This window comes from Micropterus dolomieu, linkage group LG10, assembly GCF_021292245.1.
Source record: "Micropterus dolomieu isolate WLL.071019.BEF.003 ecotype Adirondacks linkage group LG10, ASM2129224v1, whole genome shotgun sequence".
Lineage (NCBI taxonomy): Eukaryota > Metazoa > Chordata > Actinopteri > Centrarchiformes > Centrarchidae > Micropterus > Micropterus dolomieu.
The window spans coordinates 15,197,167-15,220,014 of record NC_060159.1 but is presented as its reverse complement, the minus strand read 5'-3'; the positions used below and the strand labels follow the sequence as shown (position 1 = coordinate 15,220,014).

Below are 22,848 nucleotides of genomic sequence, written 5' to 3'. Positions count from 1 at the left end.
TTCACCAAGCTGCTTGGCAATTTCCCCGTAGTCCTTTCCAGCCTTGTGGAGGTGTACAATTTTGTCTCTAGTGTCTTTGGACAGCTCTTTGGTCTTGGCCATGTTAGTAGTTGGATTCTTACTGATTGTATGGGGTGGACAGGTGTCTTTATGCAGTTAACGACCTCAAACAAGTGCATCTAATTTAGGATAATAAATGGAGTGGAGGTGGACATTTTGAAGGCAGACTAACAGGTCTTTGAGAGTCAGAATTCTAGCTGATAGACAGGTGTTCAAATACTTATTTGCAGCTGTATCATACAAATAAATAGTTAAAAAATCATACATTGTGATTTCTGGATTTTTTTTTTAGATTATGTCTCTCACAGTGGACATGCACCTACGATGACAATTTCAGACCCCTCCATGATTTCTAAGTGGGAGAACTTGCAAAATAGCAGGGTGTTCAAATACTTATTTTCCTCACTGTATGTAAAATTTATCATTGAAAGCTGGCCAGGAAAAAGGTCTCGCTCTTTTTATGTACAAAAATGCACTTTTCTTTTATATTTCCTTTCCTTCCACAGGTTACCTTATTAACCTAAAGGATCCAGAGTTGGCCCTGGCTGTAGAAGTATGTGTTAAAGGCCAGCTGAATGCCTTTACCTGTGATAACCACGAGGATGAGAAGGTGCTACAGGGCCTCATGGGCGAAGTGTTCCCTCCTGGCCGTAGACCTGTCATCATAACAAGCCATTTTCTCCCACATGTCCACGATACAAGAAAGAGGTGAGGCCGTATTGAAAATTCACAAAGCATTTATTAAAAGCTTGTCAAGGTTTTAATAGTGCATTGACTTGGGGCCGGGTTTGTGGAAATACTATGACAGTTTGAAATTAATGATGCCACACGAGTAATTTGAGAAATGCATGTGGATGTTTTTATGCTTTTATTCTGCTCTGACAGCTTGTAAAAAATGGAGTACTAGTTGGCATGGAATCAAGCCAACCACAGGAGGTGTGGAGTATCTGATTAAACGTAATATCTGAAAATTCCCTAATAAATAGTATGTTTTGTCTTTGTGTCAGGGCTGTGAATCACCCCGATTACCCCTCTGTGCTTCAAGCTCTAGAAATTGACGACCCAGTTGTGGCCAATTGCCTGATTGATCAAAGGGGTATAGAGAGCATTCTCCTCATTAAGGTAACAACCAGAAAAGTCCCAGTAACACAAGATATCCAGCCATGTGTTTGAAGCTGATGTAAACAATCTGCCAAGTTACATATATCTTTTGTGAATGATGTAATGCAGTATACAATAGAAAATACATATATTGCTATACTATATATATAACAGAAAACAACAATATAACCCATAAAAACTGGGTTCAGATTTAGCACTTCTAATGGAACTTATAAAGCACCATGTGTGTGTGTGTGTGTGTGTGTGTGTGTGTGTGTAGAATCGTACAGAGGCCCGGAAAGTAATGCAGGGAAAAAGCCCTCCACAGAACTGTACCCAGGCCTTCTCGAAGGAGGGAGATCAGATCTTCAGTAACCGCAGTTACACTGCTGAGCAGACTAGAGCCAACTACCTCTCGGGAGATGTTGAGGAAGAGATAAGGTGGGTGTTGACTGCCGTGGTTTCAACATGATAGGGTTTGTCATAGAAACCATATCTTGTTATATTTAGAAAGACAGTTTATAGACGATTGTCTTCTCTTCTATCTTAATATCCTGGGTTTCTTTCACCCCGTCGTCTCCTCTCTTGGTTCCTCTCTTTTCTCTCAGGCACCTGCAGAGGGAGATGGAGAATCAGAAAGGTCAGGTGACTCGCTTCGAGCTGCAGATGAAAAGGTTAGATGAAGAAATCAAACAGAACGATGGTCTGCTGAGAAGAACCACCGTAGAGCAGAAGACAACCAAAGTAACACTTTTTACCTCTCACAAATCATTATTCATCTCTTTCTGACTCCAGGGTAGAAGTATGAGGATCATAACATTTTATCAGACCTTATCTTACCTTAAAATTGTAGCTCATACTGAATAGGTTTCCTTATTATTTGAAAACAAAATGTCTATAAACTCAAATCATTTTTTCTTATTCTATATTTTCTGTTTCAGTACAATTCAAAATGTTTTGTTTGGGGGTTTGTTTGTTTTGTTTTTTTTGCAATATTTCAGAATTTGTCATTTAATACAGTAATTGAAACACAGATTCATAAATGTAAAATAAACACAGTTGGAAAACTGCTAAATTAAAAATGCATTTCCAAATCAAATTTCTAGTGTTCTCCTCTGATATGATAAGGAACGTTTCTGATGAAGTGTGTGGATCTCTTCTAGGAAAAGGCAACAAAGCTACAGCTGGAGCTGACAGACCTACAAAATGTGGAAGAACCTCAGTCAGAGGACCTCAGGCCCCTGGTTTGTATAGATCAATGCAGTACAAACGTCAGACCTGATAGACTTAAATTGTACTTAATTGTACTTAATTGACTCTACTACAGGAGGAAGATCTTCAGGAGATTGTTGCCAAGATCTCATCCAAGCGGGCTGAATTAGATGAGGCACAAGCTCAGATGGCTAAGCATAAGGCCTCCTATGAGAAGGCAGAGCAGAAGTACAAGCAGCACAAAGAGCAGATCAACATAGTCGCTGAGGAGGCCGACTCAATAAAGGTGAGAACTATCGGCTGACCCCAGTCACTGGATTTAAGAAAGATTCAAATTAGCACCTTGGATTTCATTTTAAGTAAATCTTGCAATTCTACCTGTGGAATTCCCAAATCGCAACATGTGAAACAGCTTTTCTGCCTCTACATTTTTTTAATATCCTCCAGTTTTTGTACTAAATATAACATCAAGACCCTGTAAATGCTTTTGTTTGAGGCAGTCTACAGCAGAGACAGGCAGCTATGTGGCAGTGGGGTACTAAGAATAATAATGTAAGATTTATTTTGATCTATGCACAGGATTTCCAAATCGTTCTGATTTGAAAACGCATTGCGGTTTTCATTTTCAATCAGAAATTGACTTAAGTACTGATGTGTTGACTGCACCATATGTGCCAATGGATACAGTGTAGAGAGCTGCATTGGGATTGGGTCCTGCGCGATCCAACACAAAACGGGGGAGCAGGCAGTTTTAAATGTGCTGCAGGTGGTTAAAAAATATACTGCGGGTCCCGCAGTAGCGCTGATAAGATGGAGTCAACAAATGAAGTTGAAAAGAAGATTAAAAACAGTACATGCGACTACTCAGGAGAATGTACTTCGCGGGCCTGACTCGAACCAGCAGCCTCCAGTACGGGACGAGGGCGCTAAACCCCTTGATCATTGACGTCAGTCGCCAGTATGTCTCCTAAGGTGTCGGGAGTGAGGTTTACTCAGTGTACAGCCTCGCTGGTTTCCGTCACACTGCCGTTTAGCATAGCACAAACATTTGTGTCCTTTTTTTTACTCTGCATGTCACAATGTTTGCGGGTGCGGGCGGGAGTGGATAAACATGTTGCGGGAGCGGGTGGTAATGGTCATAAAATCAGCGGGAAGTGGCACATTTTAGCCTCATATGTAATTTTACGTTTTGTTTCAAATGTAAGTTCAACGCACTTGTCGGTGCAAACATGTTCAGCAGCTCAGGTTTGTGGTGGTGTGGAGGTTTATGAGGTTTAATTAAATTCCCAGTGGTATTTCAGGTCCTGGGGAGAGAATTGAATATATTCCATGGAAGGGCTTTTCCTGACAAAGCGCTGCAAACGGCTTTAAGTTTACATTAATGTAAGAATGACCTTGGAATTTTACTTATTTACATAAAGGTCCCTACCTTTATGTAAATACGATGCGGAAAACAGAGACGGAATTGCAGAATTTTTATAATGAAAGTGGAAAACCAGGGGCATTGCATTGAACATAGAAATGATGAGAGAAGCACGTCTTAGATGGTATGGCCATGCAGTCCACAGTGAAGAAGAATCTGTGGCAAGGAGAGCAATGCGCCTGAATCCGGAGGGAAAGCGACCATGCGGCCGGCCGAAGAAGCGGTGGATGGACCGGATAAAGGAAAGTATGAAACACGGCAACGTCACCCCCGAAGATGCCCTGAACCGGAAGAAATGGAGAGCTAGTTGCCAAAAAGCGGGACCCTGCACCAACGCGGGAGAGAGAGATATTGAAAATGGAATCAACTGTAAAATGCAGAATATTGTGGAATTTGCCAAAACAGGGAAGGGCTCTGCGCCTCCTGTGCGTAAACACGATCACACACAAACACACACAGTCATAGTGCAGACAGTCACTCAGTCACTTCAACAAACTCTCAAAAGTGTAACCACATCAGCAGATACAAGATTCGAGCTTGTTGAAAACGTGGCTGTATGGGCTGAGTCAGATATTTGGTTGGAACAAATGAAAAAGCTACCTCTGGTCAAGCTTTTAATACCATGTGTTTAAGCAGCATAGTGGAGGCTGTCCTGCAGAAGATCTGTGGGAAGAAATCATCAGTAGTCAAGTAATAACCTATTTAATAGGGAGCAATTCACAGTACATGTATTGCTACAATACATTTGTCATGAATTGTCCCCATAAATAACTACACATACATTTGAATATTTCTAAATGCATATTTGCATGATACATCAAATTCATTACCCAATTTTTTACGGTTTTCTTATTGCATTGTTGATATTTTATTCTTCCACCACATGATTACACACTCCCTTTGGGTGACAAAGAGCTTGAATCATAAAACATGGAAAAATTTAAACAGAATTTGGGAAAAATTGAAACTGATTTTATGGGTCCCTACATAAAGGTCTTAATCAAGGATTAAATTCAAGAGTCATGGGGCATATGACCAAAGTTCAACCAGCTGAAAGAAGTATTAATTGTTCCAAAAAGTTGCTCTGCCAGAGTCATTTGGTGGTGATTCTCGGCTGCCCACAGGAGCTCATGTGGTCGTGCTTTGTGTGCTTGTCCTACTAAAGGAGGAGCTGAGCAAGACTGATCAGGAGGTGATGAAATGCAAGCATCACAAGAAACACTATGACGACAAACGCAGTGCCCATCTCCAAAACATACAGACCCTGGAGGCCAGCCTGGAAAGCAAGGAGCAGGAACTACAGGTATGCCATACAGAAGATGCTCGGGGCTTCCTCAGACATGGTGGATTTAAAAAATTTAAATCGCAAGATAAGTAATTGATCGTTTCTGTAGGGTCTTAAAGTCTTAAAATTCAAAATTTAAGGCCTGAAAAAGTCTTAAATTCGCTGAAGGTTTGTGTTCTAGGTGTTAAATCATTTTTAATTTTCCAACGTCCATGAAACGCTACCTCTGTCCTGTATACATACTATAAGTTACATCTTCATAGTTAAATTAACATTACGTTAAAAAGACAGGACAGTGTTGACCACGGAGGAGCTGAGGTTATTAACGTTAAAGCAAATTAGGGATGCAAACTAACGTTAGTCCTTTTAAGCTAATGAGGAGATTATTCTTTTGGATTTTGATGTACAAATGAAATGCTTGTAATAATACAGAAGGAAGGTGGTTCTCATGTTGCCTGTCTGTTAATTTCTACAAAAGTATAAAGCAGTAAATTAAGACACACAAGGCAAACATGAACAGTCCTATCTGTAGGCCTAATATTTCTGATGTCATATTAACAGGGTTTTCCTGTCATAAGGTGGTGAGGCTGAAAACTATTTGATGCTGCGTCATGAATGTAAAATCATTGTGGAGAGCATCAAAAAAACTAACCAAATGAATTTTCCCAGATCTAAGGGTTATAATTCAACCCCAGTAGACTTATTTAGCTTTTGGGGTGTATTTTATTCAAAATCTGCTCAAGATTTTCCTACCTATTCACAGATGTGGTAATAACTGTGTTGCAAAATGATGTGGAATTTCTTTTATTGGAAAACATAAAAATTTTTTACATTATCCCGCCCTGTGAAAGCATGTTCTAATCCCCATGGACATTATTTTTATTATTATTTGTAAATGTACCTGCTTTGCGCCTACCTTGACTTATCTTCTCCCTGCTCTCACTCTCACACACACCTTTACTTCTGGTCTCTCACTGCAAAGAAATCGGCTTTCCCCGCCTCTATCTGTCTCTGTTTCCCTGTCTGCTCCCCTAAGTTTATCCATCAGCAGTAGGTAATGTTTTATAAAGTTACTGAAAAGACAGAACTCGTATTTTTTCTGGATTTTCCCACCCGTGATCCTTTTTTCGAGGCACTTATCAATTTCATCGTCCATCCCGGTGTTTCATTGTTGACATCATCCAATGCCAATTTTGTAGACATCACTGTACCCTAATTTGCATACATTTACTCACTCTGCAAGTAATTTTGTGACTGCATTTCCTTTGTACATTTCTTTTGTTGATGTTGTGATTGTAGATCTTAAATTTCATTCATAGTGGTCTTAAAAAGTCTTAATTTTGACTAGGTGAACACTGCAGAAACCCTGAAAAACAGAGGGGGAGCTGTACGCTTTCAGTAGAAGTAATGGTGTCGGTCCTAGAAGTTTGAGAGCAGTCAAATACTTTTCATTATATGCACACGGCAATACAGAGTAACGAGCATGTTTAGCCTTGGAGCAATGATGATCTAAAGTATACCTTGTTTTTGTGAGTTAAGATAACTATTAAATTAATGTGCTAGATTGTGTATATTGTAGTTTCACCTGAATTGATTCTCAGAAATTAATCATTCGTTTTAACCCTTGGGGTTCAGATATCTGTCGCCAAGGCCACAGAAATCTGTCCCAAGCGCCTGGAAGGACGACGGAACGCCAGGAGTCTGGACAGTGAGATCAGCCGCCTCAAGGTTAAGATCACGACCCAGCAGGAACAACAGGGTGACCGGGAGGAGGTTGTGAGGTATGTTACTTAGACTTTTATTTTTACTTCCCTGACACTATTATGAAATGTTCCTACATATGTTAGACTAGACAACTTTCAGCAACCACAAACATCAGTTTATTCATTTTAACTTGTAAACCTTCCTGTCTCATACATTTTCCAAACTTGTCCATCTTTCCCACATCAAGGCAGTACCACGAGGCTCTGGAGAACTACAAGAACATGGCACAGCAAATGAAGAACCTCAACAGCTTCATCAAAAGTCTGGATAGTGTCATGAACCACAGACTCCAGGTTTACGCTGAGCTCCGGAGGTAAGCTGTTGACAAATTGTATCCTGGAAATGTGTTCTTTACACTACTACTGCTAGAGAAAACATGAAGCTCCTCCTGTGTTCCTTGATTTGTCATCAATTCTTCTGCCCGTTAATCCTTCCTCGTCCATCTGATCCATTTCCTCTGCATCTCTTGGTATCTTAGGTTCCTCTCGGCCCGCTGTAAATACTACTTTGATAGCATGCTGGCTCAGAGAGGCTACACTGGAAGTATGACCTTTGACCACAAGAATGAAACCCTCTCCATCTCAGTAAGCAGAATGTTTGATTCAGTCTTCATTTTCCATTTAAAAACGTACAATGAGGTGTTATTTTGTTTAACATTTGTGAACTGTAGACGCTCATGACTCATAAAAAAGCGAGACATAACTGCTACAGCTTTTTTTTTTTTTTAACCAGGTGGTGGTGCATGAAATGCTCACAGCAAAGATTTTCTTGTACAAAAGTGGTTTCTCGTCCACTCCTCTGTAGGTGCAGCCAGGCCAGGGAAACAAGGCTGACTTGAGTGACATGCGCTCCCTGTCCGGAGGCGAGCGCTCCTTCTCCACTGTGTGCTTTGTCCTCTCTCTGTGGGCCATCACAGAGGCGCCTTTCCGCTGCCTTGACGAGTTTGATGTTTACATGGTAATAAGAGACAGGTTTGGGGAAAGCTCCTATGCGGGGTCCTTGACTTTGTATAACACTTGAAGAAACTGTCTCACTGTGTTTAGTCTTATTAAAAAGATATTTTGTTCGATCAGGACATGGTGAACAGGAGGATATCAATGGACATGATGCTGAAGGTGGCTGCTGGTCAGCGCTACAGACAGTTCATTTTCCTCACCCCACAAAGCATGAGGTATTCACTGATACATCTGTTTGTTTATATGCTTTTATATCAAAGCAGTTGGACCACCCAGATGTGTTTATTGACTTAGTTACTGTATATTCACTTAGAAAATTAGCTGTGACTAAGTAATCCTTTCAGGAGTAAAGGCCATGTGATTTTAATATGCCGCTTAGTTTCCCTTGGAAAGAGCACAAGCTACTTAACCTGAAAGGTCCCGTTGTCATCTTTTCTTTTTTTCCCAGTTCTCTCCCAGTGAGTAAGATAATCCGCATCCTCCGTCTGAAAGATCCAGACCGCTGCCAAAACAACAATGCACAAAGAAGTCAAGACGACGAGGACCAGTAATATAGCTAGCTCGTAATATAAAATCAAATGAGGTAATGAGACCACTAGCAGGCGTTAAGACCCTCCACCAATCAGGGCAAGATAGGGTTGTGTGCCATTTTCTGGGAACATTTATGTTGCAAAAGTGCAGCCAGATGTTGTTCTGTTCCCATCAGAGTTTTTGTTTTGTTTTTGTTTTTTTCCTCTGTGTTCAAAAGTAATAATTGTTCAAAGGTCTGTTTAGTAGGCAGTCCCGTAACTGTTTTGTACTATAGTGCTGCATTCAAGCACCAATAAAATGTTGGCACTGTTAGTTTGAGGGGCACTGCACATGGAGGCGAAGTATTTTTATATCCCCTGCCAAAATACCTGTTTAAAGGCACATTGAAGAAGTTAATGATGTCACTGTAAGTAATATTTAATTTTCATTAAACCACACGTTAAGAGACAAATGTAGTGTTAGTGGTGTTTCTTTGCACATTTAAGTATATTTCAGGTTTGTAGTGGAGAGTGCTTCCACCTCAAGTCTTTCTCAAACTGAAGGGTGTTTTTGTGACATGACATGGTAAACACAGAATCTTGATGTTTCGTCAGCTTTGCTCACTTCTCAAGGGATGAAAGTTGTTTTGATGTGGATCTGAATTCAACTTGCCCTGACTTTAAAGGTCAGTCTTGTGAGGAGGAAGGATGTGCACCTTTAAGGGCTCTGAGCCAAATTCTCCACACAAGGCGGTCCAACTGGAATGCACTTCCACTCATGCACAATAACATCGGGTGACAACAAATCTGACGTCCTGGGGAAAGCGGTACTTGTTATCACATCCCTGAGAGCTGCAGCAAGCAGGCAACATGAAGCCCAAATCTCTTCCGTCGAGGTTGTTTGACAGGAATCCAGCAGGAGCAGAGACTCTGAACGTACAAGCGGCGAAATATCAGCGCCATGTGGACTGTGCAGATCACCAAGAGAGTGTGTATCACTCTAGTGACAGTGACGACCATCCAGCTGCAGACAACAGCAGACAAAATGAGAAGTCCCACCGAGAAATTCATCTTGCATTTGTGTCAGAGAGGTATGAGCCGCTGATTGATGACGAGGCACAAGCCAAGGCTACAGAAGAGAAGAAGAAAAGAAAAGAAATGTACAAGAAAGTAAAGAAGGTTAGTGTTCTCTCTTTAAATTTTCTTAAAATGTTATTCAGTGAACTTTCATGTGTGTATATTCCTATTTTTTTATTTTAGTCTTGTTTTACCAGATCAAAAATCTATTCTACAAATGAAATCTGGCCAAGGTAGCAGCCATACATAAACATAATAAATTAAAATGCTACATATACAACATGATAAAATTCACAAAAACAATAAAGTACAGCTTTTCAAACACGAGGGCCTCACAAGAAAAACAACCACATGCCTCCTTCACCACATTCATAATAGTTTCACTGTAGTAAAATGTGAACCACTAACATGACATAAATCAGCTTCAAAAAAATTGTTGCAGTAGATTATTAATTATTGCAAAAACTCAGGGAAATTCATCCGCACAAACCTGTTGTCATGCTATAAATTATTTGGAAAATATCACTTTTACAGAGGTACTGTGTGTCCCCATTTTGCCTAAAATCAGGCTTATTGAGGTCATAGTATAACAAAATAATACCAGCAGCACTCATCTTGGATGATTGTTTGATTTGTGGGCTCACGCTGACCCAGCCAGACTAAAGCCAGAGATTATTCTCACTAAAGAGCTTTAAAGCTCCATATGCACTTCTTCGGCCTGCTGACGCAGAGAAGAAGGACATCCTGACAAACAATCTAGAGGTCAGGACATACAGTTCAAAATTGTCCACTTCCTGGTCTGTCTTAACTCTTCCCTGCAATTATCACTTTATACCTGGGTGTGAATGTTTATAATTCAGCTTTACCCTTTTCAATTCTTGATAAATCCGTGCCAGTCTGTACAGGTGGCAGGGCCAGGAGAGCTCCTCTGACAACATCAGTGGTCAGTTTACTTGACAGATTGCTTTGTAACCCATGCCCAAGTGTGATTGATTAACTACCATCTATGACTTCAAACAACATTATTCCAATAAGTTAATCAGTGACCAGGCATGTTTGTTTATAACAGTCTTATTGGTTGTCAAATGTCAGGTAAACAAGTCATAAATGAGTAAAGTCATACTTACACTGCAATGAGTTAGTAGGATGTAGCTTTTAAAGTAAAAGTAGCTACTGTTTAAGGATTTGCTTGCAATGTGCAATTTTCCAGCGATGAACTTGTAGAAGGCTACCTGAATTGATCCAACTTTTCTTTTCTTGTAGTTTCAATTGAGGTAAGTTGAAACGTCAACTCAAACAACTGTTTTCAAAATGGCATCAATCGATCAGCCTCATTTTAATTATTCCAATAAACTGATGAGTGTGAAAAACTGAAACCAGAAAGCGAATGCACTAAAAATAATGAAATTTGCCTTTAACCTACAAAGCATCCTTAATTCGCACAATCTCAGTCTTTTTACTGTTTGACTTGATTTATTTGTAATTTGTAAGGAAATGGCTGATGAAATCTGATCCAAACCAACATGTTTATGACACAACACATTTATCACTGATGAGGTGCTCTTGTTTACACTGAACAGTAACAGAACAGACTCTTATCAGTTTTTCATGGCCTACATAAATCTGTCAGAACATGCTGACGGACTACTTTTAATACTGGGAGTGTGAAAGTTTATTATTGGCCTTGGACGTGGTAGTTGGACGTATAAATCTTTAATCTTTAAAATGTCCACTGACTAATAGTACTAATCTGTACCTTCTTTTTTACCAAACTTATCTATCTTCTTAGATTGGTGGTTGGACTCTAAATAATTTATATAAATCATAAGTTATTAATTTGTTCAGCTAGTAAAAAGAGTCACTTTAACTTACTACATAGAGGAAGTACGATTGTTCTTGCACTATTTTTCTAAAACATCTAACTTCCTATATCCGCTTCAGCAGGTCAGCCCTTTCCTGTCCAAAGAGTACAGGAGACAATAGTGTTCACGGCACTTTTTGTTTACATTTAGGGATAAATACAGACTGCACCTCTCCTCCTGGGGTGCTATTGTTCTAAAACACCATGCTTTTGCCTGATCTCATGTCAACTCCTGATTCCCATATTTGTTTAACCTAATTCTGTCAAAAATCAATGACAAAGCTTTGGATCGTCTGAATAATGTGGGAATAAACATGATTGTGATCATGTGAGGGGTTTTGTAAAGGGGGAAACCTTTCACAGAGCAGATTACTTGGAATGTGGATGATTGCATTGCTATAATCTACAGAATTAATGATTGATTTCCGGCTGTATGTTTGTCTTTTTTCAGAATGTTGGCAAGGCACTGCGCTCCACTTGGAAGTGTCTTATGCTCGGTCTGTACAATTTTGCCCTAGGCTACTCTACCCCGATCACAGTGGTCACTACTTTTGTGCCTGACTTTCACCCAGGCAGAAACACGACCTGAGCGCCATGCATCTCCTGCAATTTCTTCACTGTACATATCAGTCAACCCAGGGACACTGACCAAAGACTTAATGTTTAGAAGATTTGTGCATTTTTATATCCATTTTTCACAACTTGCAGTCATAATATGCTTATTGTGCTGTAGGCATCTCCATGTTAAAGTCATGCCTTTGTGAAATGGGCCTTTTTCACAGCAGACATTTTGACTGTTCAAAGTAGAAAAAGCAAAAGGTGTTACTTTTAACATTCATGATGTTCCAATGAACTGTCCCATCCATCATTTATTTCATCATTAACACCTGTAATTTTCCTACTCTGACAGGTTGTTGATGTTAAGTCATGATGTTCTGCTGTTCATTCTTAATGTATGTACTCATTTAAGTCTAAATCACATATTGCTCATGCACTTATTTACCCCAGGCTTAGATACTACAAAACATATGTGCCTTTTTTTTTAACACTTGAATGTTTTTTAATCAAGTTATTTAGCTGGTGTTTGCATGTGAGCAGAGGGATAATTTGGGACTGTGGCTCCTGCAGCACGACAGGAGTATTTAATGTAGCTGCAGAAAGTGAATCAGGGCAGACGTCTCTTACAGGCAGGAAAAACTGAACAGGGTAGTGATCCAGAGAAGTACCTGAAAAGAAAAGGATGAATAAGAAACCAGGCCAACCTGTCCTTTCAGAGTGGAGCAACTAGACCAATGATCAAGTTTTTTTTTGTTGTTTTTTTTTCTTTTTGTTTTTTTTACCAGTTTAAGAGGATGCTCCGACTGAAAGGTAATGGTGTGACTTTTGAAGGTAGTCCCAAACATTTCAGTGTGTCTGTACATGTGAGAGTTTCTTCATGTTTTTAAAAGGTTTTGCAAGTCATATTTGTAAGTTGGTATTGGGATAAAATGTTAATAAATTGTGTGTGGCCCTGCAATGGACTAGTGACCTGTCCAGGGTGTACCCCGCCTTTCGCCCGATGTCAGCTGGGATTGGCTCCAGCCCCCCGTGACCCTGTACGCAGGATAAGTGGTTAAGGATGGATGTTAATAAATTGTGCACCAAAATTGGGTCATTGGTTATTCAGATTTTATTTAGGTTTCCTGTTTAAACTGCTGTCCACTGCCAATAGGTCCTATGACCATATGTATATAGCCCGCCTTAACTCAATGACACAAAGTCCCAGGGGCCCAGAGGAAAACAGTTCAGATGAAAGTAACTAGGTTGTTGAAAGGAAGGTCGCGTGGGAGGAATTTAAGATAACAAAGGAGTTTATGTACAAGTCTTTACTGTTTGATAATTAAAATAAAGTCACCGCTAGTTCATTCAGATATCTACAGAGGCTTTAAAGAATTCAGTGAATAAAATCAGAATTGCATTTAATTTAAACTTCAGAACATGTAATGATTCTTATCCAGAGAAGATTGGAGAAGAGACCTGATTGAGAAACTCGGGTTAAACTAGAGACATTGTGAATGGCGCTATACTGCATTGCTGGCTTAACTTTTGTGTGAAGAATTAGCTGAAGGAGAGTTGGGAAAGATGCAAAATATAATTACACTGTAAACCCGAATAAATTCAGAATAATCAATATATTTGTGGAAACTCATTACCTTAAACTTTTTAAGTAGTGGTAATATTTTTGAGTAAACTAAATACACTTTTGAGAAAAACCTAATTTCTGCATATTAAATTACATTGATTCACTGATGCTTAATGAGATTTTTTGGTGTTAAGTGATAATAACTTGAATCTCATGAGCTAAATAAAATTTCCTTTTACTTTACTGTGTTTTGTGGAAAAAGAGACTTTGTATAATAAGGAATCACAAGAAAATTAAGATAGCTAATAAAGATTGTTCAAAATAAGAAGTTCCACACTATGCAAATTTTTAAGTCAGGTAGACGAGGTAATGGAACAATCAGGGTTTCTGCAGGTCAAAATTAAGACCTTTTTAAGACCATCATTAATGAAATTTAAGACCTATATCACGACTTTAAAAAAAAGAAACGCACAAAGGAAATGCAGTCACAAAATTCAAATATAGGGTATAGTGATATAGTCTACAAAATTGTCATCGGGCGATGTCAACAATGAAACACTGGGTTGGACAATGACATTGACACAAAGCTGCTGCCTGGTTTCACAAATCAGACACATTAAATATCAAATTTAATGTGATAAGGAAGGAAGTGATATCAGCCGCCGCAGTGATGTCACCTGTCAGTGTGTGTGAGAGCGTGCGTGCCTCATCTTGTGGACCTCGTCACAGCTGGCCTGAACGTGCTGCAGAGCCTGAAAGATCGGGGTCTGAGTGAAGACATTATCAGCTATCAGTTATCAATCCCTCCTGAAGCGATCAATAAGCCATTGTGTACTGACAGCTGTTCTTGGTGTTGCTCAGACTCAGCCTCAGGTTGTCCATGAGCTCCAGGATCTGTTCCAGGCTGAGCTGAGCCAGTTGACTGCTGGAACTGTAAAGACTGAGGACGGAGACACAACTACTGTTCAACAGGTACCCAGAGACCATCCTCACCACTCAGTCCTCACCTCTGTCCTATATTTCCTCATCCATTTGTCTGTCTCTGTTCTCGTATGACTGTCCTCACCTGTCAGTCCTCACCTCTGTCTCCATCTGTCCTCACTTCTGTCTCTTGCGGGGCTGGTTGTTGTTCTTGATCAGCTGGGCCTTGATGTGTTCTCCCAGCATGTTGTCGTGATTGGACGCCAAGTGTTTCAGGATGCTGGTGGTGAACTGGTCCTCAGGGTGACAGGGACGACTCAGGACCATCTTCAACATCTCCTCACTGGACCTGGGACACAGACAGAGAAGTTAACGGGGACCCAGGAGTCTCTAACACAAGTCTTCAGGTGTGTTCGGTCATACTTCTCTCTGCGGAGCAGCAGACAGGACCAGGCCTCCAGGTGTTCTAGGAAAAAAAGGAGTCAGAGGACTGATCAGACTAGAGGACAGGGACCCTCTCCTGGACACCGCTCACCTTTATATTTAAAGGTGCTGCAGGATGGGGATGATGCCTCCAAGGTTTTATTGCACATACTTACAGTAGGCCAACAAGCGTAGATGTCGACAAATCAAGTAGTTTGGAGCGAACTTAACTTCACCGTCTCCACCGCGACATCTCGCTCTGCTGGCCGCTGTGTGTGTGTGTGTGTGTGTGTGTGTATGTGTGTGTGCGTGTAAAAGCAGCAGAGGCTGCAGCCTGATGATAAACAGTCCTGGGCCCGTTTAATACCCCGTTTCGGTACCATCATTAAAAACATTACCTTTCTTATTCATCGCGTCTCAAGATAAATCAGATTAGTCGCTTGATACATAACGTTACATTATAGGACCCACTAGTCTTGATAGCAATATTGATAAGCTCGGACATTATTGATTTTCGGGTTTTAAGAAATGTTGGAACCGGGTCTCGATCCCCATCCCTACTTAGTTAAATAAGTTCACGAACTAGCCCTGAGTCGTCACCGAGATTCTGGTCGGGCCTTTAAACTAATGCACTTACTGTTTGTACCAAACTCCATTTAATTTAGAGAACACACTCATACTCTGGCATTGGACGATGTTAACAATGAATCAGTGGGATGGATAATGACATTGATAGGCTACGTAATTAACAAGCTGGCATGCGGTGCACATGCTTCCGTGAAAAAGGATCATGGGTGAAAATATCCAGAAAAATTACGAGTTCTGTGTCTTTTCTGCGACTTTATAAAACATAACCTACTGCTGATGGAGAAACTCAGGGGAGCAGACAGAGAGAGAGAGCCGGAGAAAGCCGGTGTGTTTGCAGTGAGAGACCAGAGGTAAAGGTGTGAGTGAGTGAGTGCAGGGAGAAGCAGGTACATTTAGAAATAATAAAATTAATAAGTTAAATTATAAGTCTACATACAGTAATGAGCATACTTATTGGTTGTGGAGCAGTGGATAAGACACATGCCTTTGGTGTCAGACCTGCGTTCAATTTCAACTGTGACACATCAATGTGTCCCTGAGCAAGACACTTAACTCCTAGTTGTTCCAGAGGTGTGCTACCTTTAACATATATATAGCAATTGTAAGTCGCTTTGGATAAAAACACAAGTTAAATGACTAAATGTATTTATTATATAAGAGGAATATACCTGGTTGACTTTACTGGACCCTCTGCCCTTTCAGCGCTAAGGTCTGCTGACTTTGCTTGGAGTGTATGAGGCAGATGTTGCAGTATTATATTAAACTAAGTTAAACTAAAGCTTAAGAAGCAGAGATTTAGAAGAAACAGTAACGTTGCAGCTTATCAATAACAATCTTTAATAATTTAGCTCTGGGGCTCATTTAATACTTATCCCTAAAAGAAACATAAGACCACCACCTATAGCAGTGTTTTTTTTTAACTGAGACAAGACTGAATTTTACATTTTTTTTTCATTTGATAGACGCTTTTATCAACAGCAACTTACATTTCAGGAACAACATACAAACATTAACAAAGCAAAATTAATAAGTAAAACAAGATTACGGTAAGGGTCATTAAAACATTAAAACACAGCTACATAGCAACCTTAGTGTTAGCCCTGTGGTGTGTTTACAGCTAACAGCTGATCCGGGTCCGCCAGAGAATGCATTGGAACTTTTCCTTTTTATTTAACAACAGAGTCGTGCTGTTGTTTCACAGCTCTTGACTGGTGAACAACCTGGCAGTGTTTGAGAGCGATGTGCTCATGTTTGTTTCTCTCAGAATCCACGCAGACACAGAATCCGGACCTGATGTGGCCCATTCTGCGTCTAGACCTGCCAAACTGCTGCGTTTATATTATGTGTTTATGTCTATGTTCCTCTCTGTGTATTCTAGTTCTTTTAAGAACTTAGAGGCTTTATCCAGATTATTATTATTATTATTTTAATTAATTGGTTGAATTTTAATAAGTGTGCACTCTATGACTACATTGACATTTGAATGGTTTCTGTGGCTGAAAGTAGGCTATGCAAAAGTCATGGAAGATGGTAAGAAGTCAGAATAGAAAAGATTTCCTGAATCAGCATTCACACTAATTAAACTTTGCTTTTATGTAATGTTTCAGCCAAGACGTCCAGAAAACGAATGTTATCTATTTTATTTATTATTAAAGTGTTCGGCGGCGGCTTATATTGAAAGTCCTGATCTAGTTCCCATACCAGTTGGCGGCGGTAATGCGCAATTTTGTTGTTTGCCAACCACCAAAAGAAACTCCAAGAAGAAGAACTACACTCGGTCGTTTCTATGACGTAATTCTACTGCGACAGAAGTGCTCTGTCCGTACATCCGTGTTTATATCAGACAGCAGGCTCGGCTGAGCAGGGTTTTGTGAAGATGACGGACCAGAAAGCGGAGAATATTAGCTCTATCCCCATTGATGGGTTCAGCAATTTAAGAATTACTTCGATATGGACGTTTCTCATGTCTGTAAGTTAAATAGGATTTTCTGCCTGGCGGCGAAATAGCTAAGTTAGCAGTTAGCTATCTTGGCTAATATATCGATTGTGTTTAATTAATCACAGCTACTCGTTGGGAAACAGTCATATTCAGCTTAAATTAATAGTTCAAGGGACAGTTGCTTGATGCTGTTTTTTTTTTTTACTGTCCGTAGGTGCAGTGGTCGGAACCTTGGCTTATCGGTCTGTTGGTGTTTCATGTTGTGTGTTTGTTCCTGACTGTACTGACCTGCAGGTATTACAGAGCTCAGATATGCCACTTCCTGCTCATGGGTAAGTGAATAAAAAATACCTAACGTTACAATGATTCGTTTTAATGAAGACTGTTGATTGATACCGAGTAAAAGTAGCTCACATACATGACATGACATATGGCGAAATACTGTCTCATTAGAAAACACTTCTATCAGTAAGTTGTAAGTTAACGACTAACTTCTTGTTTCACAATTTCCTGTCACATACCTGTATTTTATATGGCCAAAAATATTACGAGGATAAAAAAGAAAATCTATATTGATAATTGTCACAATAAATGTCAAATCATGTTTAAAGGCTGATTTTTGCTCCTGAGTGAAAGTTGAAGAAATCAGATGGTTAACTGTGGTGTTAAACTGTGGATCACAACAGTTATGATAATCATAATGTTGTCATGAGTAAAATTAAGTAGAATCTCTTTTCACTCCCTTTTCCTCAATAAAATCAATAGTAGAAAAATTAAGTGCTCCAATAAATTAAATCAAACATTTATCAAACTATTATATAATTATATATATATATATATATATATATATATATATATTATTGTTATTGAGGAAAAATGTTATTGCGATAATTAGCGTTATTGTTTTATTGCCCAGGCCTAGATTGCATCATGTAAAACATGGGTGTATTTCTCTTAACATTTTTCATAAGAGCATTTAAAAATTGGTAATGTAGGGGCTTACAGCATTAAATTATATACACCTGACAAAAAACTATAAAAAGTAAATGAAAAGCTGTGTACAGGCGAATAAAAGGCAGTACTAAAAGGCTTCTGTCTCTTTATTATCTGTGTAAATTCTACATACATTACTTTAATAATACACACTAGGCTTGATGTACTGTATTTATTTTTATTGTTATTTTTAATATATTTTTCTTCTACCTACCTCTGTGGTCTGTTAGTGCCAAATGTCTCTCCTGGGAGTCAATAAAGTGTTATCCTCTATCCACAGTTGGCCTGGTGTACACTGCTGAATATGTAAATGAGCTGGCAGCCATGAACTGGAAGTAAGACCAATCAGCAATTTTTAATTTTGTTAGTTTCGTTTGTGGAATGACACGTGTTTGTGTGTGTGTGTGTGTGTAAAGGCTCTGTTGTTCGAAAACAGGACACATGCATTAATTAAGAAAATCTCATTAATCTTTATTCTTTTTGCAGGTCCTTTTCTAATTTCCAGTACTTTGATTCCAAGGGCATGTTCATATCTTTGGTCTACTCTATTCCTCTTCTGCTGAATACAGTCATCATTGTGGTAAGCTTTATTTTTTCACCTCATCCTTGTCATATCAAATAAAATGTTAAAAACTAGAGCCCAACGAATACAGGATTTTTAAGACTGAGACTGACTTTAATATCTGAGGATTTGAAAATCTGACATTCCGAAATATCAGGTTTTGTTTATGTGTTTATAATGTAGTTTGTTTTCTATTGGACAATGAGTCCGATAATAATGCTGAGCAGAAATAAACTGATATATTTAGTTATGAGACCTCACAAGATTATATGACATAATCCAGTTTAGTTGCAGATTGCCCTCTGGTGGACTGACTATGCAATTATAACACTTATAACATGATTGTGCGATCACTCTCTTCGTTTCTTTTGTAATTGTCATTTTTCGGCTCTTATAAACACCGTGCCATGTTATCTGCAGTTAGCTCAAATTAACCGATATTGGTCAGGCTCTATTAAAAAAAGTACTCAACACCTGTTTATTTGAATGTTTGTAGATGGTGTGGGTGTACAGGACCATTTCCACTATGACGGAGCTGAAGACTCTCCAGCTCAAGCGAAAGGCCCGCAGAGAGAAGAGAGAGAAGAATGACTGATCCCTCTTTTTATGTCCAAAAATGGGCTTCATTGGGAGGAATTAGGAATCCGTGTCTCCTTCTATGCTAATCCTGAATTGTGGAGACGGAAGGCAGATTCCTTCTTGTGACTGTAAAAGGATTGTTCGTGGATGTCGGTCAGGACTGGGTGTTTCTGGTAACAGCTGTTGAAAGATGCTGCTGAATGTACTGTACACTATGAGATTTACGAGGACCAAAGGTCATTTGCTGTTTTGTATTTAATGTTGTTTTAAAGTGTGTTTAAATGCACAACGAATGATAAAGTGTTTTTGAACAACTTATGTGACTCCTAATTTCAAAGACTGGTGATGTTGCAGTACATGGACCATGGAGATTGGAAGAAATAACTTTATTTTGAAAAAACTTTGTGTACCACAACCTGTTATCATGCTGGCATCCTTATTTGTGTAAGAAGGACTACAATGGGTTAAGCATAAATCCATGACTAATCATCGATCCACTGACTGAGACTATGGGAGGGCGTAAGGACATAAATTATGTTGATGTTGAGTCATTTCAAGAGTTGACTCAACATCTCAGAAAAACCTTACTTTATTCAACAAACCCTCAACAGGCCCCTGTGGGCTGGAAATTACTTCAAAATCAAATTGTGCTATGCTAGCCTAACTGGCTTTGTATCACAGAATCGGTCGAACTTGTCTGACAGCTCCCACGCAGTGGAGGGAGGGGAGTGGCAATTGGAAGTAAGGTCTTGTGACCTGTCAGTTGGTCCAACCGGGAGGCACAGTCCTCCTCATAATGGATGGGAGGGGGGTGGCTGTTTTAGGATACTGGGATAAGCTCCCTGTGCAAGACAGGTTTAAACCCTTCATGTCTACCAGTACGCTTTTCACAGCACACATTTTGACTTGTCATAGTATGAGAAGCACAGGTCTTACTAATAATGATGGTTCTGCTCTATTCAAGTGTCCCAGTGAGCCAGCACGCACAATACCAGAACCCTTAAACTGAATCAGATTACTGGACTTAAGCCATCATTCATTTTATCATGTGCTTTTCCTACTGTGACATGTTTTCTGTCGTTACGACTTTGCAGGGCCCAACACCAAAGGCTAAATCTACCTGTTGTATTCTCAGCTTGTCATGTTGTTATTATTATTATTAAATTAACAGTATACAAGTACTAATCTTGAACATACAGTATGCAGAGTATGTGTCTTAAAAAAGCAGATAGAAACACACAATCACACACACACACAGGCTGCTGAGGGAATATACAACAGCTAGACACTATGTATAAAATTCAAGTTCAGTCACCACAATGTTTTTTCTTTACTTGTTGCTTTATGTATAAACATTGCAGTAAAACATAAAGGTCACAAATGAAAAGTGTTGGAGATGTTGGTGCACCACTAGAGGGCAGTATGGATTTAATGACATGAGACAGGTCCTGCGTTCCATCAAATCTGTCTTTCAACTCACACTCCCATTTGTTTTTTTTTGTTTTTTTTTCATTTCTTATCTCTGCAGAGAGCTGCCAGGATGTCCTACCTAAACCTTACTGGCTGTTTATATTAAATTTTTTCACTCCTTATTTGTTTTCCCCGATACATGTTAGTATGTCTTTGCTACATTAATCTGTCAGAATTGATTGCCTGTGGACATGACTGATTGGACTGCTGTCAACGTCGGAAGTTATCTAAGAGGACGGGGGAGAGGAAAAGAAATGGGTCTGTTGCATTGGTGGGGGGAGAGATTAATCGTCGAAGTTTGCACTCTGACCTCTCTCTGGTAAACACAAACAGGTGTCAAATACACACATGTTGCATTGCCTATGAGATGCCTAATCATAAGAGTATGTTACCACTTTTTAGGTAGATCTCAGTTGATGAGACACTTGAGTCATGTCTAAATAATAGATAAAGTTTAAAGGCACCCGGAGAAAGTTTGAGAAGGTCATTTTTATTTATTATTTGGGGTGGACACTATCATCTGTTTAAATCTTTCTGTCTGATTGGTGGAAAAGTTGCAGCCAAGATCACCACTTCATGTATCTCAGATATGGCTGCTTTCCTCTGGTTTGTCATTGCAGAACAGTACATTGGACAACATCCAGTCAGCTGCAGTCCTGTGGGTGAACACATTTTACATAAAAGAAAGAGGGTCGAGGAGATGACAATAGTGTTGAGGCTGAAAGGTGGGGAACAGTGTACGTGACAAAAGTCATGAGGCAACATTGTATCTTCTTCTCTATTGAGGACAAGTAGATGAAGTGTGTGTGGGCACCTAATTCTTAAACTGGAAAAACCAACAATGATTTCTGTTGTGAAATGCGGATGGAAATGTGAGAAGTTCACGTGATTGTCCATCCTGCCTTGTGTCAAAGGTACTAATGAAGGTGACCCTTGGGCCTCACAGAAGGTTAAATAATTAACCTATCAGTAAATCCTAATTGATAAAGTTACCAATGAGTGTAGTAGACAGAGGCTTTTTATAACTCTAGGAATGTTACAACAGCAATTTAAGAAAAATTCTTGCCCAGAAACTGACATGTCTATCAAGGATGAATCATGTCAGTACATCACGACATGTGAGCTGAAGCTTAGGGTCACACAGGTGCAGTCAAAACTTTACAGATGAAGGACTGAAGCAAGCAGAGTTAAAGACACATGGTATATGTCTGATCTGTACAGACTAGTAATCAATGTGTTGATCATACCCCAATTACATAGCATAAAGTTAACCCTTAAAAACAAGTTATCCCCTTAAGTATCTTTAATCTCATCTTAACATTATAATGTATATAATGTTAAGCTATATTATTTTTACAAGGGGCAACATATTTTTACCCAAATGTGCAATTCATTTATTCATTTAGGACAACACAAATTGATCAACATTGCTGTAAATGTGCCAGTGTTAGCCAACTGGCTCATTTTCAACCGCAGTCCTTTGGCAAGATGTTTTGAAACCTTCATCAATATACTGTACAGTAGCAACAAATAGCATTTCAGCACAGGTCGCCATGCAAGCAACACGAAGCAATAACACACAACCTTCTTTTGGTACATGGAGACATGCAGAACAGCAATAAACAGTAGACATACAGTGTCTCATAAAAGGGAGTAAATCCCTCACATTTTTGTAAATATTTGATTATATCTTTTCACGTGACAACACTGAAGAAATGACACTTTGCTACAAATTGAAGTAGTGAGTGTTCAGCTTGTATAAAAGTGTAAAAAGGTCTGGAGACACGCTTGGCCAGTCCATCACCTTTACCATCAGCTTCTTTAGCAAGGCAGTGGTTGTCTTGGAGGTGTGTTTGGGGTCATTATCATGTTGGAATGCTGCTCTGTGGCCCAGTCTCCGAATTCTTAATTTTAATTAAATTTTATTTATATAGTGCCAAATCACAACAAGTTATCTCAGAGTGCTTTTCATAAAAGAGCAGGTCTAGACCGTGCTCTGTGAT

The 22,848-nt window shown here is 39.4% G+C and overlaps 3 protein-coding genes across 5 annotated transcripts in view; all 3 read left to right on the top strand.

Moving 5' to 3' along the window:
* The window catches only part of si:dkey-119f1.1 (Structural maintenance of chromosomes protein 6-like), an 18,963-nt gene extending 10,180 nt beyond the window's left edge, over nt 1–8,783 (top strand). For both annotated transcript variants that reach the window (XM_046060360.1, XM_046060361.1), the window contains exons 15-27: nt 567–768; nt 1,068–1,182; nt 1,442–1,602; nt 1,770–1,905; nt 2,325–2,405; nt 2,489–2,659; nt 4,962–5,099; nt 6,717–6,862; nt 7,033–7,158; nt 7,324–7,429; nt 7,650–7,802; nt 7,919–8,016; nt 8,250–8,783. In XM_046060360.1, the coding sequence (XP_045916316.1) occupies nt 567–768; nt 1,068–1,182; nt 1,442–1,602; nt 1,770–1,905; nt 2,325–2,405; nt 2,489–2,659; nt 4,962–5,099; nt 6,717–6,862; nt 7,033–7,158; nt 7,324–7,429; nt 7,650–7,802; nt 7,919–8,016; nt 8,250–8,352 (1,736 nt within the window). In that variant the 3' untranslated portion in view covers nt 8,353–8,783. The remainder of the gene's footprint in view (nt 1–566; nt 769–1,067; nt 1,183–1,441; nt 1,603–1,769; nt 1,906–2,324; nt 2,406–2,488; nt 2,660–4,961; nt 5,100–6,716; nt 6,863–7,032; nt 7,159–7,323; nt 7,430–7,649; nt 7,803–7,918; nt 8,017–8,249) is intronic.
* A 279-nt stretch (nt 8,784–9,062) lies between these two features.
* si:dkey-126g1.9 (uncharacterized protein C1orf115) lies at nt 9,063–12,897 on the top strand. 2 transcript variants are annotated; one of them, XM_046060363.1, is made up of 3 exons: nt 9,063–9,489; nt 10,651–10,661; nt 11,700–11,823. In XM_046060363.1, exons 1-3 carry the CDS (start codon nt 9,181–9,183, stop codon nt 11,764–11,766), a joined length of 387 nt encoding a protein of 128 aa, XP_045916319.1. In that variant the 5' UTR covers nt 9,063–9,180; the 3' UTR covers nt 11,767–11,823. The 2 variants fall into 2 exon arrangements, with proteins under 2 accessions (XP_045916319.1, XP_045916318.1); XM_046060362.1 differs by lacking the exon at nt 10,651–10,661 and having other exon boundaries at nt 9,075–9,489; nt 11,700–12,897.
* Nucleotides 12,898–17,097: 4,200 nt separating this feature from the next.
* tmem18 (transmembrane protein 18) lies at nt 17,098–19,691 on the top strand. The gene is made up of 5 exons (XM_046060359.1): nt 17,098–17,271; nt 17,456–17,573; nt 18,515–18,569; nt 18,721–18,814; nt 19,293–19,691. Exons 1-5 carry the CDS (start codon nt 17,179–17,181, stop codon nt 19,389–19,391), a joined length of 459 nt encoding a protein of 152 aa, XP_045916315.1. The 5' UTR covers nt 17,098–17,178; the 3' UTR covers nt 19,392–19,691.
* The last annotated feature ends 3,157 nt before the right edge of the window (nt 19,692–22,848 follow it).